At 44.2% G+C, this 16,333-nt stretch overlaps 1 protein-coding gene across 1 annotated transcript in view; it reads left to right on the top strand.

The window, feature by feature from the left end:
• nedd9 (neural precursor cell expressed, developmentally down-regulated 9) overlaps positions 1–11,544 on the top strand; it is a 29,381-nt gene extending 17,837 nt beyond the window's left edge. Inside the window, 6 exon segments of the mRNA XM_034125244.1 lie at positions 5,294–5,392; positions 6,559–6,684; positions 7,930–9,096; positions 9,460–9,549; positions 10,558–10,677; positions 10,679–11,544. Coding sequence (XP_033981135.1) covers positions 5,294–5,392; positions 6,559–6,684; positions 7,930–9,096; positions 9,460–9,549; positions 10,558–10,677; positions 10,679–11,104 — 2,028 coding nt within the window. The 3' untranslated portion in view covers positions 11,105–11,544.
• Positions 11,545–16,333: the final 4,789 nt, after the last annotated feature.

Genomic DNA, 16,333 nt, shown 5'->3' with positions numbered 1-16,333 from the left:
GTCGATTTTATTCCAGTCGGTCAACTAAACCACAAGACAACTCATTGTTGCAAACCTAGTAAAGATGCAAACTACCAAAGCTGAAGTTTTAGTTAAAGGTAGGGTAGGTAAGTTTGAGAAACCGGCTCGAGATACACTTTTTGTTATATTCCATGGAATGCTCTTAACATCCCGATAGCAATGAATATCTTACGTGCTTTGACAAAAAATCCATAAAAAAATGTCATCTGTGGAAGCCGTAGTACTGTAAAAAGCACGACCAATCATTTTAGCCGGCCCGGCTAAAATAACTGGATGGCCTACCTGCCTGTCAGCCTTCCATCTGTGCACAAACTTATCTCGTGCCCTCATTGGTCATGTGCGCGTTCGTGTGTGTTGGAGGAGGGGCTCTGTAAGGAAGTGGCAGATTTTTTCCGGCTGTGTATTTTCAAATTCTAGCGATCTCGAGCCGGTTTCTCAAACTTACCCACCTTTAATCTTCCTTTTTTTTATCCAACCAACTGTTGAAAAGCTGAAAAGGAATCAGTTCCACCCTAAATTAAACAAAGGAGATTAGGAAATATTCAAATTTTAAAAAACACAAGCAGAGGAATTTTAGCCACACGGTGAGATCTCCACGACTTGAATACAGACATGAATATCCTGACAACCATTGGATGGATTGCCATGAATTTCGGTTCAACATTCATGACCTACCGACGATAAATCATAGTAAATAGGAGCACCCCATGACTCTTCCTTTGGTGCCTTTATAAGGTCCATTTTTCAGTTTGTCCAACACTTTACTATACCACTAAACCTAGCCTCAGCATTACTTCGTTTTTTGTGCTTTTTAGCAAAAATGTGCATGCCACTTTGCTCAAATAAGACTGTGAACAGGGTGAAGATTATTTTTCCATGCTAGCAAAAGCGTCTTCCATGCAGATGTTAAGCCTACAGAGCTGCTAGCGTGTCTTAAGTTGCACTCCCTACTCAGCTTATTGCTTCAAGTTCATTCGGTTCGGTCTCATTTGACATTATCCTCTTCTTTTCTAAGAACTGTCTCATGATACAGTTTTCTTAGGAACCCAAATGTCAGACACATCTTTTAACATGTCTTCTCTTCAGATACTCATTCCACCGGATTAAGAATCCGCTTTGATCAGAGAGGATGAATGACGATGCTTATTAGCGATAAAATCGGTGTGTTCTCTTTTTAATGCTCCTCATTAAGCCTGCTGTCTGTTTGGATTTAGCCACTTGGACGTGTTACGGAGGGGACGGCTGAAAGCCTCACAGGATTCACCAGTTAATTGCCTGCATTAATTAGTTTGGCACTTTAATAGGCTGGTGCAGCTCAGAGTGGCTGAGGGGAACGTTATCGAGCCGTTCTGGCCCACAACTCTGCGAGAGACATCTTTGTGCTTTGAGCGGAAACAAGCAGATCACTTCAGAGCAGAAACACACCCTACATTTAGGAGTTGCAGTCATATATGCTAATATATGAGTGATAGCATGGTTCGATTGGTGCCCTTGGGTGGCACTCATTAAAAGGTGAACCGGTGCTGACAGAGCTAAGGGTGGAAAAACGGCTGGAGGTCGACATTGTCAACATCCAGATGGATGGATAAGAGTACAAGAGAGGGGATGAGGAGGCGTGAATAAGGAGATGGATGGTTGGAATTCAATAAAGTGCCACTTTGACCGCAATGCCTTTGTTGTCACCCTCTTTTATGAGCCAGCCTTTAGAGAAAAGTCTCGTTAGGGTTGTTGATTTGTGTCACCAGGCTTAGAGCAGGGGGGGGAAGTGGTGTGTGTATGCAACCAATGAAAAGGTGTGAAATGATGATTTCCTGTTAAACCTTGCCCCATAGACAAAGTGAATAAACTCACACACAGACAACAGTATGAAAACAATCTCTCACATATAAATAGGATCTCGAGCGGAGAATAAAATGTAGAAGAATACGATTCTACTGGATGTTTAAAAGTGACTGAATGAGTAGTCCCAAATATGACATTTGGCAAACAAGGCCTAAGGTTTGGAACAGAACTTCATTTGTCTGCAGGTTTCATGCAAGTACATGTTGCATGAAAACATCCTGTCTTGTCACGTTAAGATTTGACTTTGAGGATAGTAAACCAAGCCAAGATGAAACGTTTATCACGTAGCAGCAGATCATGTATTTATACACGTATCTTCTCTCCACTTCTACACTTTCAACTGTCCAAAAAAAGAGGGAATTCCCCAAAAATAATCTGAAAAAATAACTATTTTGTCCATTAATCATAATGAGCCTAAAATAAACATCTTTATTGTGATAAACTGCCCATCATTTCATAGAATGTGTAAAACAAAACAAAGTCATGTTGACGTAATGACGACGCCTCTCAAATGACTGAAATAAAGCTTAAAAGTCCTTCTTGCCAAAACCTGAGCCAGCCAGGATGCTAAGTAAACACAATATCGCTGAGAGAGCCATGAGTCACTCATCATAACGGCGTAGGAGCGCTAACAAGGCATCTATTTGGCTCCTCGGGGCACTAGTTTAAACTGGATCCCTCTTTAGTCCCTCCGTTTGCTCGGCCTCCTCCGTTAAGGAATGCTAAGAACCTATCACCTGAGTGGGAACAAATGTTTGCTCAGTCGCCGCAGCTCTTCATGATGTCATCGCTCCACGTAAAAGGCCCTGCCACCGCTGCCGAGCAAGCACCAATGAACGCGGTAAATATTTACCCACCGGCAATTATAGCAGCGCCGTGCGGCCTCGGAGCAACAGCCTGCTGGGTCAACAGAGGGTGGAGATGGGAAATAAATGAGCGGTGTGCATATGGCAGCGGCTGAGAGGAGACACTGTTGGGATGAGTGCTGCTCAAAGCAATGACATGTACCTGTGATAAAGGTCACCGAGGTCTTTGACAGACACCTCGCTGCCATCTGCATGTGACAGCTGAGGCCACCCACCCCCCCCCCCCTCTCTCTCTCTATCATCAGCACACAGGCCTAACCCACAGGGACAGCAGCCGGGCTAAAGTGACCTTTTACCAGGCAGCACTTTGTTGTTACTCAGTGAAAGGCTCACATGCTCTGGTCAAATTGGCTGGAAACGGCTTTTTAAAAAAAAAAATTAAATCAGATGTTTATGTTGCTTTACAATCAGTACCAAAGCTCTCAAGGCTTGCAAATGAAACTAAATCAACTACTTTACATTCAAATGACTATAATTTGGTCGAATAACATAATTTGCATTACTTTTTGCACTCTTTCTCCGAGAAATATCAGTCACTCCCTCAGAAAACCATTATCGTCTATCAGTATGTAGCTCACATAGGTCCTTAACTTGCTTGAGAAGAATCACGTTTTAAGATTTTCTTCAGTCTCAAAGTAACCCAGTTATAGCCATTTGTACTTACATCTGGACACTGTACAAACAGGGGTCCTTAATTGCAAATTCGGCATACGTTCCTTGTAAAATAAATTGTTTTAATTAAGAAAATATAGGCTTTGAAAAAAAGGGCTCACGCTCCGGTAAATAACTACCCGTTTCAAACTCCTAAAGCCCCCAGAATATGGGAACTTGATTAATTGTCCCCTCATCATAACGGCGTAGGAGCGCTGTAAATAATACGAAAATAAATATACATTTTACAAAAACATTCATATTAACTTTACACTGCATACATTTTTGACGGTAATAAGAGTCATGGGAGGGGTGGCAGTTCTCCGAATTAATCGCCAATAATTCATGTTTTCATAGAGCTATACAGCCAGATGTTAGATCCAGGATATCAACGGGGTTTCCATCTCTGCACTGCACAGTATCTTTCCCCCCAGTTCAAACCGCCTGAAGTGTGCGAGCAACAGTGCGTGAGAAGATCCAAAAGCAGGCTATTTATTCCTCCGCTGGTTTATTTCAGACGACGTGGTTTTAAAGCCAACGGTGTACGTTTCAGCCCTGACCCCACAGGCCCTGCGGGATGATGTATACAGGGACAGGAATGCCAACAATGGACGCGTTAATTCACCCGGGGCTCGTTCAGGTTGTGCTTATGAGAACCATGTGGACTACTGTTAGTCAGATGAATGGCATTCCTTCCCATACTAGGCGACGCGCTCTCATTTTCCGTTACTCTCACTTTCCGCCTCTGTTACCTTTTTTCATAACTCTCTTTGACAAATCCCCCAACCCTCTGCTTCTGCTTCCTCAGAAACATTAATCCCGTTCTCAGTTGGCTCCTACTGCTCAGAACCAGAGATTATATTAGGATATTTACTCGGGGACTCTGTGGATTCTGGGAGTTAACTTTAAAACCTCCCTGGAGACGATCCCCTCTGCCAGGAAGCCATGCGTATGGTTCCTATTTTCAAACCCCCGTTAATGAGTGTGGCGATAGTGGTGCGGGGGGGCAGATGAGGAGCAAAGGGGCTCAGGGAAGGACATTCCCAGCATTCCTGTGTGTCTGACGCAGCAAGGAGCTCTGCTTTTAGGGGGACGACGGCGCTGGGGGAGGGGGATGGAAACTCTGGGATTAGGAGGTGTGGAGGGAATGATTAGCACCGAGGGGAAAAGAGTAGGGAAAATGTGGTAAAACAAGTTAACGGGAGCTAAAATGTCATGGTTGGTCTGTGTTTTTTTTCCACGCAGTAATCACACTATTATTCTGTAGCCTGTCTGCGCCTCGGTGTTAAATATTTTAAAGGTGTGTTAAATCCACAAACACAAACTGCCAGGGTTGTGAATCAATACCAGTGACCTTATGACTACTTCACCAAGTTTAAAAGCTCACAATCCAGCCAGGACTACGATAAAACTCGCTCTCATAAACCATTTGAATCATAAATCATTAAACTATTCAGATAAAGGCCTTCCATTTGTTTTTCTCAGAGTTATGCTGAATTTTTACCACATTTGTGTTTTATTAGTTGAACTGCAGGATTCAGATTTTATTACCTAGCTGAAATATGACCAACCAGTTTATAGTTGTTTATTCGCAGGGAACACTTTCGGCTCTATTTTGTAGATTTAATGTTTTTGGCTAAGGTCTGTCGGTTTCAGACAAGATATTTTAAAGACTTCACTTTGGGCTCGGATAAAAAAAATAAATTCTGGGAATTTAATTGTTTGATACAAGGCTGTTGAATCAATACATTTTCATTGTCATTTTTTGCCTTTACTTGTAATTATACAGCATAGAATTGACACGAAATGGTCCCAGAAACAGCAGGAGGACTGTATTTGTAATTAGTGATTCACAGTATTTGTGTTGAGCAGCTCTGACCGTTTGTCTCCCCCCCCCCCTCTCTGATGGACAGGTGGTGACCCCGACCAGAGTGGGCCAGTCCTACACCTTCAGCCCCGGCCAGCACAACCAGCAGGACCTCTATGATGTCCCCCCCAGTAGATCCCAGGGGGTAGGTGTCTCGTGTTCCCTCATGTACAGTGTACTAGTACTACATATTGTGAAAACTGACACTTATAATTAAAAAGTACCAGTGTACTTTCAGATTGATTACAAAGGTATCGTAATTCTACCTGAAATGTACCATCACATATAATTGAATAACTTTTAAAGTCAAGATTTTGCATGAAATATGCAAAACTGCACATGAAGAAAATGTTCAAAATCAGTTTTGCTTTTAATTTGATCAATCATAACAGTGTTTCTCCAAATTGTAGTACAAACCTCAGATTTATATAACAGCCACCCATTGTGCTATGTTTTTAAATGCATTTCTTTTTACATTTTAGGGCTTCCATAGAGTTCCACACTGATATGGCTCTTTAAATTGTATTTTTAAATCAAACCAGTCATTGTTATGGTGATAGAAAAAGGAGTGTCACCTCATCATGATCATTAAATAGAATGATACATCTATCATTTAAAACAAACAAAACGGTCAGTAGTCACCATAGCAAGAATCTAAGCAGTGGTTTGGATTGGTCTGAACTGCGACGCAGCTCCTTTGATGTTCAGTCTGTTCTGTATTTGATGGAGCACATGTCCTGTTCTCTGCAGTGACCCCCTTTCCTCACACAGGATCTCTGACAGTAATAGATTTTGTCCTGTCATCTCCCCGTCAGCTGATGACTCCTTCTGTTTTATAGCATGTTGCATTATTAAACACAAATCAAGAGTAGGTTCATAACAATTAAAGGCTGCAATTCACCTTAATCAAACATCAAAAATGTCTTCTTAAATGATATTATTATATTCATTATATTAAACTTGAAGTACCCCTCTTTATGTTTCTTTATGTCCTTTTAATTTATACACTAATTTAATCCATGCATGTACTTTGTTCTCTGTGATCAAATTACAGTATAAATAAAAACTGAAAAGAGAAATTAAAACTGTAATGATAAATATATTCAAAAGGTATATAAAAGCTGATTGCAAAATGTAAGATATTTCATCAAAATCGTTCCCAAAATATTTATTATACCACTTAGTAATAACAAAAATATACTCCATGTTCAGTACTTTACAAACGTAATCCATGTTCTCTATCTCACTATGTGCTAAGTCTCTTTGTATGAGGTTTTATATATGTTAACCTTAATACTTTTTATATTTCAGGTGTATGATATTCCGCCTGGTCAGATGTTTCCAGGAGCCAGAAACCAAGGAGTGTACGATGTTCCTCCGTCTCAAATGGACGCCAGATCACAGGGCGTGTACGACGTCCCTCCCTCTTCACAAGGGGTGAGACAACATTTCTATTACCACAGTGATCAGTCAGAGACTCGAGTCTGAATTAAGGAAGTGGTAGCTGCTTAAGTTATTTATTGATACAGCTCCTACAATTTCTCTTAATTTAAAAAAAAATGGAAAAAACCGTAAATGTCATATTTATGACATGCTTGCGGCGGTACTTAATGAAAGCTTTGCCTGCCAGGAGAGTTTAACCAAAAGCTCCACGAGCCGCTATGTGTCAAGGACATAACTCCTCTCTTTCCAGGCCCTCTAAGATTTCAGCAGACTCCCAGAGGCGTGCAGGCGGACAGCCATCAGTTTGTTTGCAATAACCTGAAATATGCCGGGACCGGTTATTTGCATCGTTCTTAATTATAGTTTTGGGCTGCCTCGTCTGGCTGTAAATAGTGCGTTTGGAGGCTGATGGAAATCACTTACAGGCCACTGTTTTTATTCACCCCCACTGAGCTCCCATCATGCTTTGTGCCATATACCTCATACACTCTGCTAGGGCAACTTAGTGGGAGCCTAAAGCCAGACATTGGAGAAATACTTAAGTAAGAGTAACCAGTGATACTAGGGTTAGGGTTAGGGTAAGGGTTAGCCTAACCCTTACCCTGCTGTTAAAAATATTCATGAACAATATACAATATTTCCATATGAAATGTAGTATCAGAATCAGAATCAGATTAACTATCTGAGTTGGAAAATGGAAAACTCAAGAACCTGAAAATGTACTTTAGTACAATACTTGAGTAAGGGTCCTTAGTAATGTTCCTCTACTGCTTAAAGGCTTGTTGTACTCAGCATCAGATGAAGGATTACAGGCAGAAGAGTTGAGGTTTCAAACACTGCATCTACAGAGAGCCAGGAGGTATTTCATTCCCTCAACCTCTAACTGCAGTGCAAACTCTATCCGAGGAAAACCCACTGACATTTAGTGCCGTTTAGTTTATGGTCCACTTCTTTCAGTGAGCTGATTTCTTAAATGTCATGTGAACTGGTTTTCCTGATGATGGTAAGGGAGAAGAGAAACCTGATTTCCCAAGCGAGACCTCTCCTGGAAAATCTAACATTTTGTGTGGGCGTTTAACTGGCTTTCTACAATTAAAAAGGACTGCAGATGAAGAACGTAAAGACAAAAAAACAATGTTAATGAAATACAAATGTTTGTCAAATAAAATGTCTGTGTCATAAACACAGCGATGTGCTACCTGCTTGTGAATTTGCACTAATGACCCTCCTCGCCCTCAGGTGTACTCGGTGCCTCCCTGCAGGACTAACCCCGCTGTCGAGGAGGGAAACTACGACTTCCCGCAGCCTCTCAAACAGAAACAGGAAGGCATCTACGACGTACCCCCACCTGCCCTCACCAAGCCATCACAGAGCCCCCAGTCACATTACGATTTCCCCCCCACGGTGGAGCCTCCTGCCCATCACCAACACCCGAGTACCAACGGCAACGAGGGCATTTACGACGTGCCTCCGCCCGCCCTTCACACGGGGGCGGGGTCTCACAGGGACATATACGACATCCCCCGGGGCATGCCGCCCCCCCAGCACAGAACCTCGCCCAACGACAGCAAAGGGATCTACGACATCCCCGCTCAGGACGCTCGGGCGGTGGGGGACGTGACGGACGGGGTGAACCGCCTGTCCTTCTCCAGCACCGGCAGCACGCGCAGCAGCATGTCCACGTCCTCGTCCTCGGCCGGCTCCCACTCCGAGGGCCGCCTGGCGCTGGACGTGGACACGGCGGTGCAGAGGTTGTGCCGCCTGCAGCAGGGCGTGGAGGCCTCCGTCGGGGCGCTGCATTCAATGTCAGCCTCCCCTCACTGGAGGACTTTTCCCTTCATGGAGCGCCACGCCAACGACGTCCGCACCGTGCTGGACAGGGTCCGGGCGGCCCTGGGGGACTTTGTGGTCTTCGGCAGAGGCGCTGCGGCCAACGCCACGGCCCTGTCGGACTCCAGCCTGCACTGTAAGCTGAGGCGGCAGCTGGGACGCCTGGAGGACTCGCAGCAGATCCTCCTGCAGATCTACCAGGTCCTGGAGAACTGCAGCTGGGCCCTGAACGCCCTGGCGGCCTCAGCAAAGCACCACAACAAGAGCGACGACCTGGATCGCTTCGTCATGGTCTCCAGGACGGTGCCCGACGACGCCAAGCAGCTGGCCTCCACGATAGGCAGCAGTGCTGAGCTGCTGTTCAGGAGGACGCACATGGACGGGTCCCTCTCCATCGGGAGCTCGCCTGACGAGAACATGATCCACCCGCTCACCTCCCCCTCCTCCGATAACGACAACTACGGAGGACCCACCAAGCCCTTCCCCGTGCCCTCCAGCCAAGACAAAGACAACATGAACATCAGCGAGAAGTGTGTCAAAAGCTGGATGGAGGACTACGACTATGTACATCTCCAGGTAAATCTTCAAGAACCAGTCTAGCCACTTAAGTCCAAGTGTTGCGTTTAGACCATTCATTTTAACAGCCTTAGGTTCTGGTCCATTTAGGGTTATTGTGACTAGAGGTCACCAAAAGTCAGAAATGTTTCAAAACTGTACAAAGTGGTTTTAATTTATCGTCTGTTTCTGTGATAGTCATGAGTATATTTACACCTCAAATAGCCACCAAGTTAAAGATCATTTGTAATCCATCCATGTCTTTTGAAGAGTAGTTTCATTCCTGTAAAAGCATCGATTCCATTGACCTCATGTAGGAAGTTAAAGCCAGGCTGTGTGAGTACCTTTGAATGCCTCTCATCATCTGCTCCTCTTCCTCCACAGGGCAAAGAAGACTTTGAACGTCAGCAGAAGGAGCTGTTGGACAAAGAAAACATCATCAAACAGAGTCAGGTCCAGCTGGGCCAGGAGCAGGTGAGGCTCTTTCTCCTCTTCACAAGACCTTTGTGCACCGGATTGTGGCTGATCAGCTGTGCATATTTATATATTCATACCAGCAGATACACACAGCTGTTGACCTTTCAGCATCTGCAGCCATATGGCTTTACACAGAGAAAAATAACTAAACACACTTGGATTGCTGTAATATTTACTTCATTTCAAATACTTCAAATCATTGTAATTGACCGTTGCAACTAAAGGTTATTTGTATTATAAATAATATGCAATTTCTCTGTTAAGTGCTCATTTTAAACATACAAAAAGTGTTTTTAAAAGACATCACAACCTCACAGTGACTAAAGTGGTGTCTTTCAATTGCTTGTTTTATTTCACCAAGGATTACAACAAAAGAAATGTGTATCAAATCGTCGTTAGCCAGAAAAAATGTGGCATCTTTGCTTGAAAATTATAATTAATCAAATAATAACTAGAAGCGAGTTTCTATGTTTGTCTGTCCAATAGCGAGGGGTAGAGTTTTAATCTTAGATGCATTTCTGCAGAGCATGGCCTCATAGGACTTTCTGTGAAATATGCCGGTTTACATGGACTTTAAATATATATATCAATTTATACTTCTACTCCACTTTTTGGAGGCAAGGTACTTTTAATGTTACTAAATGTACAAAAACAGAATGTAAAATGGATCATTGTGGATTTTTGTTTTTTTTTATTCTTTTGCACACGAAATACATAAAGGATCATATATAATGCAGGAAGAGCGTTAGCATCCACCTAAAGAATATTAAAATTCACAATCCTTAAGAGAAATATGATAGAAAATATGAATTCAATAGAGATGGCAAACCAACAGAACAACACATAATAAAAACAATAACATGACATTAAAAGAAAAAGGAAATTTTAAGTAAAGTTGAAGAATTTTCATCGTAGCTCCTTTGCATCAGTAAACGATCTGAGTACTTCCTCCTCTGTACATGTTCACAATCTCAGACAATAATCTGGATCCTGTGTCCTTCACAGATCAATCAGTTCAAGAAGCTGGAGCAGGATGTGAGCAGACCCGTGGAGAACGACGTCACGCAGTGGATCTCACACTCGGACATGACCTCGGCCTCCCCCCCGGACTCTTCTTCCTCCTCCCTCCCCCCCCTCCCCCCACGTGTGCGTTCGGGACCGCCAGCTGCTGGCCTTCTACTCGGAGCAGTGCGAGCAGCACTTCGTGCCGCTGCTCAGCGCCGTGGACGCCTTCTTCGGCTGCGTGAGCGCCGGTCAGCCTCCCCGCATCTTCGTGGCGCACAGCAAGTTCGTCATCCTCAGCGCGCACAAACTCGTCTTCATCGGAGACACCCTGTCCAGGCAGGCGTCGGCGCCCGAGGTGGCCAACAGGGTGATGAACTCCAGTAACGTGCTGTGCGACTTGCTAAAGACGGTGGTGTCGGCGACCAAAACGGCCGCTCTGAACTACCCCAACACGGCCGCCATCCAGGAGATGGTGGACCGAGTCACCGACCTGTCGCATGACGCGCAGAAGTTCAAAGAACAGCTGATGCAACTGGCCAACTTGTGACTTTCAACCACTTAACAGACTTTGTGTACATTAATATTCTCATAAATATATATATTTACATTATATATATATATTGCTCTTCATCTTTACGTTTTGGATGTTGTAAATAAGTCTGTGTTCTGTAAATATTTGCTCTATTTTTGTGTAGATTTGTTTTATATAATGGTATGAATATATATATATATATGTAGATGCAGTATTGGTGTCTCCGCAGGATTATGTAGACGTTTTTCATAACATTCCTGTCGCATATTATGAAGCACCTTATGAGATGTTCTGTGTTTTTCATTTTCTGCCTGTAGTGTTGTTGATGTGTCTTCCTGCTGGTGTGACAGTAAATCTGCTTTTAAACCATGTTAATGTTGATGTGTCTGTCTGTGTGTCTGTGTGTGTGTGTGTGTGTGTGGAGCTCTCCACAAAGTAAAGACTTCTTAACCATGTGACTGTGTCTTCAATATCTCTGACAGAACAGATTATTTACAGTAAAAGAGAATTTAGCAAGAGAAGAATATTTCAGAGGAAGGGATTATTTATGGTTTACTCAGCGGGATGTCAGGAAAGGTCAAGGTCCTTTGGCCTTTCGTGATTTAAAGTGGACCTATCATGCTATATTTGAATAATATAGTGTAGGACCATACCTATATAAGGCATATTTATACTTTTTTTTTTTCAAAATACCAAACAGATCATGCATTTTAGCCATGCCTCATTTTGCTCAATTTGAAAATGTTTAGCTCTGTTTTTGCAAGGGCTGATTCTGTGAGAACAGCACCACCTACAGGCCTGGCATATGTACTACAGCGTCTCCAGCGCTTTCGAACGGCAATGGCCGTGGCTGTCTCCTCCTGATTGGTGGAGTTGGCCCAATAGCCGTAGCGCCACTGTTCAAATCTGGATCAGTTTTTATCAGATCCGTTGCAGCCCCTTTTTTAGAGATTTGGGTATGGAGGAAAATAGAGAGGGTTGTGTTTTCTGACACTTGGTGAGTTCCCTGGAACACCGGGGACACATATTCATGTGTAAAAGACGTACAAAAGTGCATTTTGCATGATAGGTCCCCTTTAAGATGTATTATTAAAGAACCTGCACCTTATATATTACTTTTCAGATGAAGCCACCAGGCGATACTAATGAAATATTAATGACTCTAATCAATAAAATATGTAACAGTGTGAACATCTTGTAAACACAATGAAGGATATCACTGGACACTGAAATCAAAACTAACAACTAAAGATCTACTTAAGCATAAATCATGGTTTTCATCATTGGGTAGTGGCTGCTTATTTGCCATGTATTACATTTAACACAGAAATATAAATGTAAAATATACAAGTATTGTTTTTTGGAGCTATCAATATCATTTCATGGGCTTCATCGGCAGACGGCTTTTTCTCAGTTTTCATATAAAGCCCTGTTGGAAGAAAATCTAGTAATTGGACCTTGAGATTTCTATTTCCAAGGTAAAGAACGAACTTTAATGCTTGTGGTCTTCACCAGCTTGCTGCCATTTGTTGGCCACAAGTTGTTGGTGGAACCATAACAATTACACATACAGGCATGTATGCTATGCTATGCTATGCTATGCTATGCTATGCTATGCTATGCTATGCTATGCTATATGTGAGCGTCAAAGTATTTCTTGTGAAAAGAAAATATTAATAATATTTATTTTTCCTCTGGAGCTTGGCATGAAACTATCTGTAGTAATGAAGACCATGAGATTCAGAAAGATTCAAACATAATGCATTTCTATTTGAACATTAAAGCTCCAGTTGTTGTTTTAGGCTCTTGCAAAAAAGTGAAACTTGGACCTTGAGTTAGCTTTTTAAGTTTGTATGATGGCAAGATTTCATAAACTGAATTTACAAGAACAGTAAATGTATCCAAAGCAAATCAAATGTTGCCGGTTTTAGGGGTTTTATGCAACTGTAGCAACCCAACGTCTTGTCAAACTCAATCACATCATGGTGGACGCCTGCGGGATGTTTTTGATTTCAAGTCAAATCTGATCAGGGTAAGCTGTACCCAATAATCTTAAAGGTCCCATGTCATGCTTTTCCGGTTATTACCCGTCCCCTTGTGTGTTATGAAGGTTTTTCTGCATGTAAACGGTCTGCAGAGTCACAAACCCTCAAAGTACACCCTGTAGCGAGTAAAACTCTAACACAGAAAAGACCTGTCTATGCTGCCCAGAACGCCTCGTTGGAGATTTCTCTTTTTCTTCCTGGGTACAGTGACGTGACCATAGACCTCAACAATGGAATTATGATCAGTAGAAATGGCCATGACATGGGACCTTTAAGAAAGGGGTCCGGCTAAGATGGCTGCTGGATGATGTGCCTCTGCCAAATAATTCTTCACGTTGTTTAAGAACATTAGATATGACACATGGAGAATAATGAGGTATGTTCCCTGGACGGTGGGAAACATGTTTTTTCCAATCAGCTGCAAAGCATTTTCTCTGGTTCAAAGTGTAGTGAATTGATCAAATGTTCAGACACTGCCTCTTGGGAACATTTGAGTTTGAGGCCTGATGTGTGTGTACAGTAACTGGCTATAGGATATAACTCCATGCAGCCTTTGTGTTCACCTGCCCCTCTTTTATTATAAGCCGAGTGAAATATAGTCTCTGCCTGTGGAGAAGAAGCTGCTTTATAGATAGATGGGGGAGTAAAGAGATGACTGCAGTGAGGCTTCAGCTCCCAATCACAAAACCTCATTAAAAATCCTTCGGGCTCACAAAAGGCTGACACTTACAAGCAATCCAACTGCTTTTATTATTCGCTGCATCCCACTCGGAGCTCTCCGGGGAGATGAGGAAGAAAGGAATTTGCGATGACTTTAGAAAGGGTTCCCATTTAACAAACTGCACACAGACACGGTAAATCAGGAGACGTCAGGCCCATTTTTACAAGTCTGTTTTTGACATTCCCTGCCAACAGAGGAGAAACTACAGAAGCAGTGAAGTTTAGAAAAGTTTTAAAGCTGGCTTACTGTATGGCAAATATTGAATTCAGTTAGAGTGCACCTTATACATGAATAATCTGCAAAAGGCCTTAAACATGGACACTGAGGCCATTGATCAAAAGCCTTGTTTCCTATCTTCTTTTAATTGATTGTTCATGCTTTAAACTCAACTCTGACCTGTTTTTCTATGTCTATACTTAATATAGCTATCTACTCCCTCTGTCGGAAACCAGAGCCCAGTCTGCTCTGATTGGTTAGCCTATTATTAGCAAATTATAAGCACTAGTTTTGTAGTTGAGGATGCTTCCTTGATGATCTTTTTGAGAAAACACATAGAAACTTGTGTAATATTTAGGCTGATATTTCATCAAAAGATCATGTGACTAGAGTCAACAGTTATAGACAAATGTGCTTTTTTGACTACATTTATTTAGCTTTACTAATTTCTTCGCAAATATAGACTAAACTAATAAAGTACCATATTGTGGTGACCACTATTTAACTAGGGTACATAATTCACGCATGGAACTACGGGTTGGGGGTATTGTTTCCGCCCGGACATATATGTTGACGGTACCTCCGGGGTACCTACAGGGTGTTTCTCAATCGCGAGTATGCTTGCTTGGTAGCACATGTCTGCCGAGCATCTTGCTTCAGAAGCGAGTCAAGAATACTTCCTGACATTCGGAAAACAAAGAGAGGAACACGCTAGCAAGTGTGCAGGTGTGCGTCATATGAGAGGCCCCGCCTTACATCTTCCGCCACAGATTTGGGGAAATTGGTCCGTGCGCAAAGCATTGTGGGGATTTTAAGACCGCGAAGTCTACTCATGTGCACACTTGATATTTCTCCAAACGGAGTACGCCGGGCTCGGTAGATTTCCAAGTATACTGGAGATTGGAACAGTACTTCGGCGGCACTCGATGACGTAGTATGCTTGAAATAGTGGCTCTGAAGCAGCTTTACTCGCGATTGAGAAACACCCACAGTGTGTGTGTCCCTTTCACTTTCTCTTCTCCTCTTTCCTGCAACCCGACAGCACGTCGATTTCTGCTCCCCAATAAAGAGAGATTTGCACCTTCGATGCACCGCCTCCGTCTCCCTTCTCTCGGCACTACATTGGTGACCCTGACATAAGTCTCGCGAAGGTTCCGAGACTGAACCGAACACGGCAAAAAAACTCTTGTTTTTTCTCGAAATGCCGGGGATTTTTGGAGACCTCCGTAACTGCCACGTGCGCTCGGACTGTGGCTCGGTGCGCCCCACGGAATGGACGCGGACGACGCTCGCCATTTCCACGGCTTTTCGGCTCTGGGGGACGGCAAGCCTTCCATGGGGCCGGTACGCGACCGTGCCGGGTTGGTTCGGGACATGCGGCTGCATGTCCGGCCAGCGACTAACGGCCGCCGAGATCAGCTAGCCACGACTGCTGACGGCTAGCAGCTGGCAACAGCTAACAACGGCTAGCCACAGCAGCTAGCGGCTGACATCCGACTGTTTTTTATTTTTATTTTTGGTTTTTTGTGGTGCCGGAGAGGAGGTTCGATCAAGTCTGGTCGGCCTCGCGTGGATCCTCTCGCTATTTCGCCCACCTGTTTTTGTTCGTGGACGGGACGACCATTTTTGAGCTTTTTCTGGTGCTTGAGAGGAGGTTTGGCCTCGTGTGGACCCTCTCGCTTTATCACCACCTCGACGGCGGTTTCGGTCGTCACACAGTGGCGCGCTTCTGGACCCCGTCTCGCCTCTTCCCTCGCCTCGGCGGTTCCGGACGTCGCCCATGCCTTCATCGGCCCGTGGGTGGCGCGCTTCGGGACCCTGCCTGGCCTCACCTCTAACCGCGGCTCACGGTTCGCCTCGACGGCGCCCCGTCTGGCCTCTCCCCTGTCCACGGCTCCTTCCTCCTGAGGACTTCGTGCCCGCCGCCGCTGTGCCTTCGCCTGCGGCTGGGCAGCGCTCCTCCCTGATGGGGACCTCCGGGTTTTTCGCGCTCGTCCCCACGTCTCGACACAGCGACCCTGCTTTCTGCGGCCCCCTGACGTCGGCCCGTTCCGGCCCGCCACCCGCCCTCCGGTGGGAATGCCCTCGCCTTCGTTGGGGCCCCTACCCTCTCCTGCGGCCCCCTGTCGACGGCCCGTTCCATGGCCCGCCCTCCTCGGCCCCTGTGGTGCTTCCTCCCGGACGCGAGGATTGTGTCCATGGTTGAATTCTGGGGGGGCTTGTGTGGTGACCACTATTTAACTAGGGTACATAATTCACGCA

Source organism: Trematomus bernacchii, unplaced genomic scaffold (assembly GCF_902827165.1).
Source record: "Trematomus bernacchii unplaced genomic scaffold, fTreBer1.1, whole genome shotgun sequence".
Classification (NCBI taxonomy): Eukaryota; Metazoa; Chordata; class Actinopteri; order Perciformes; family Nototheniidae; genus Trematomus; species Trematomus bernacchii.
This window is presented reverse-complemented; position numbering and strand designations above follow the sequence as displayed.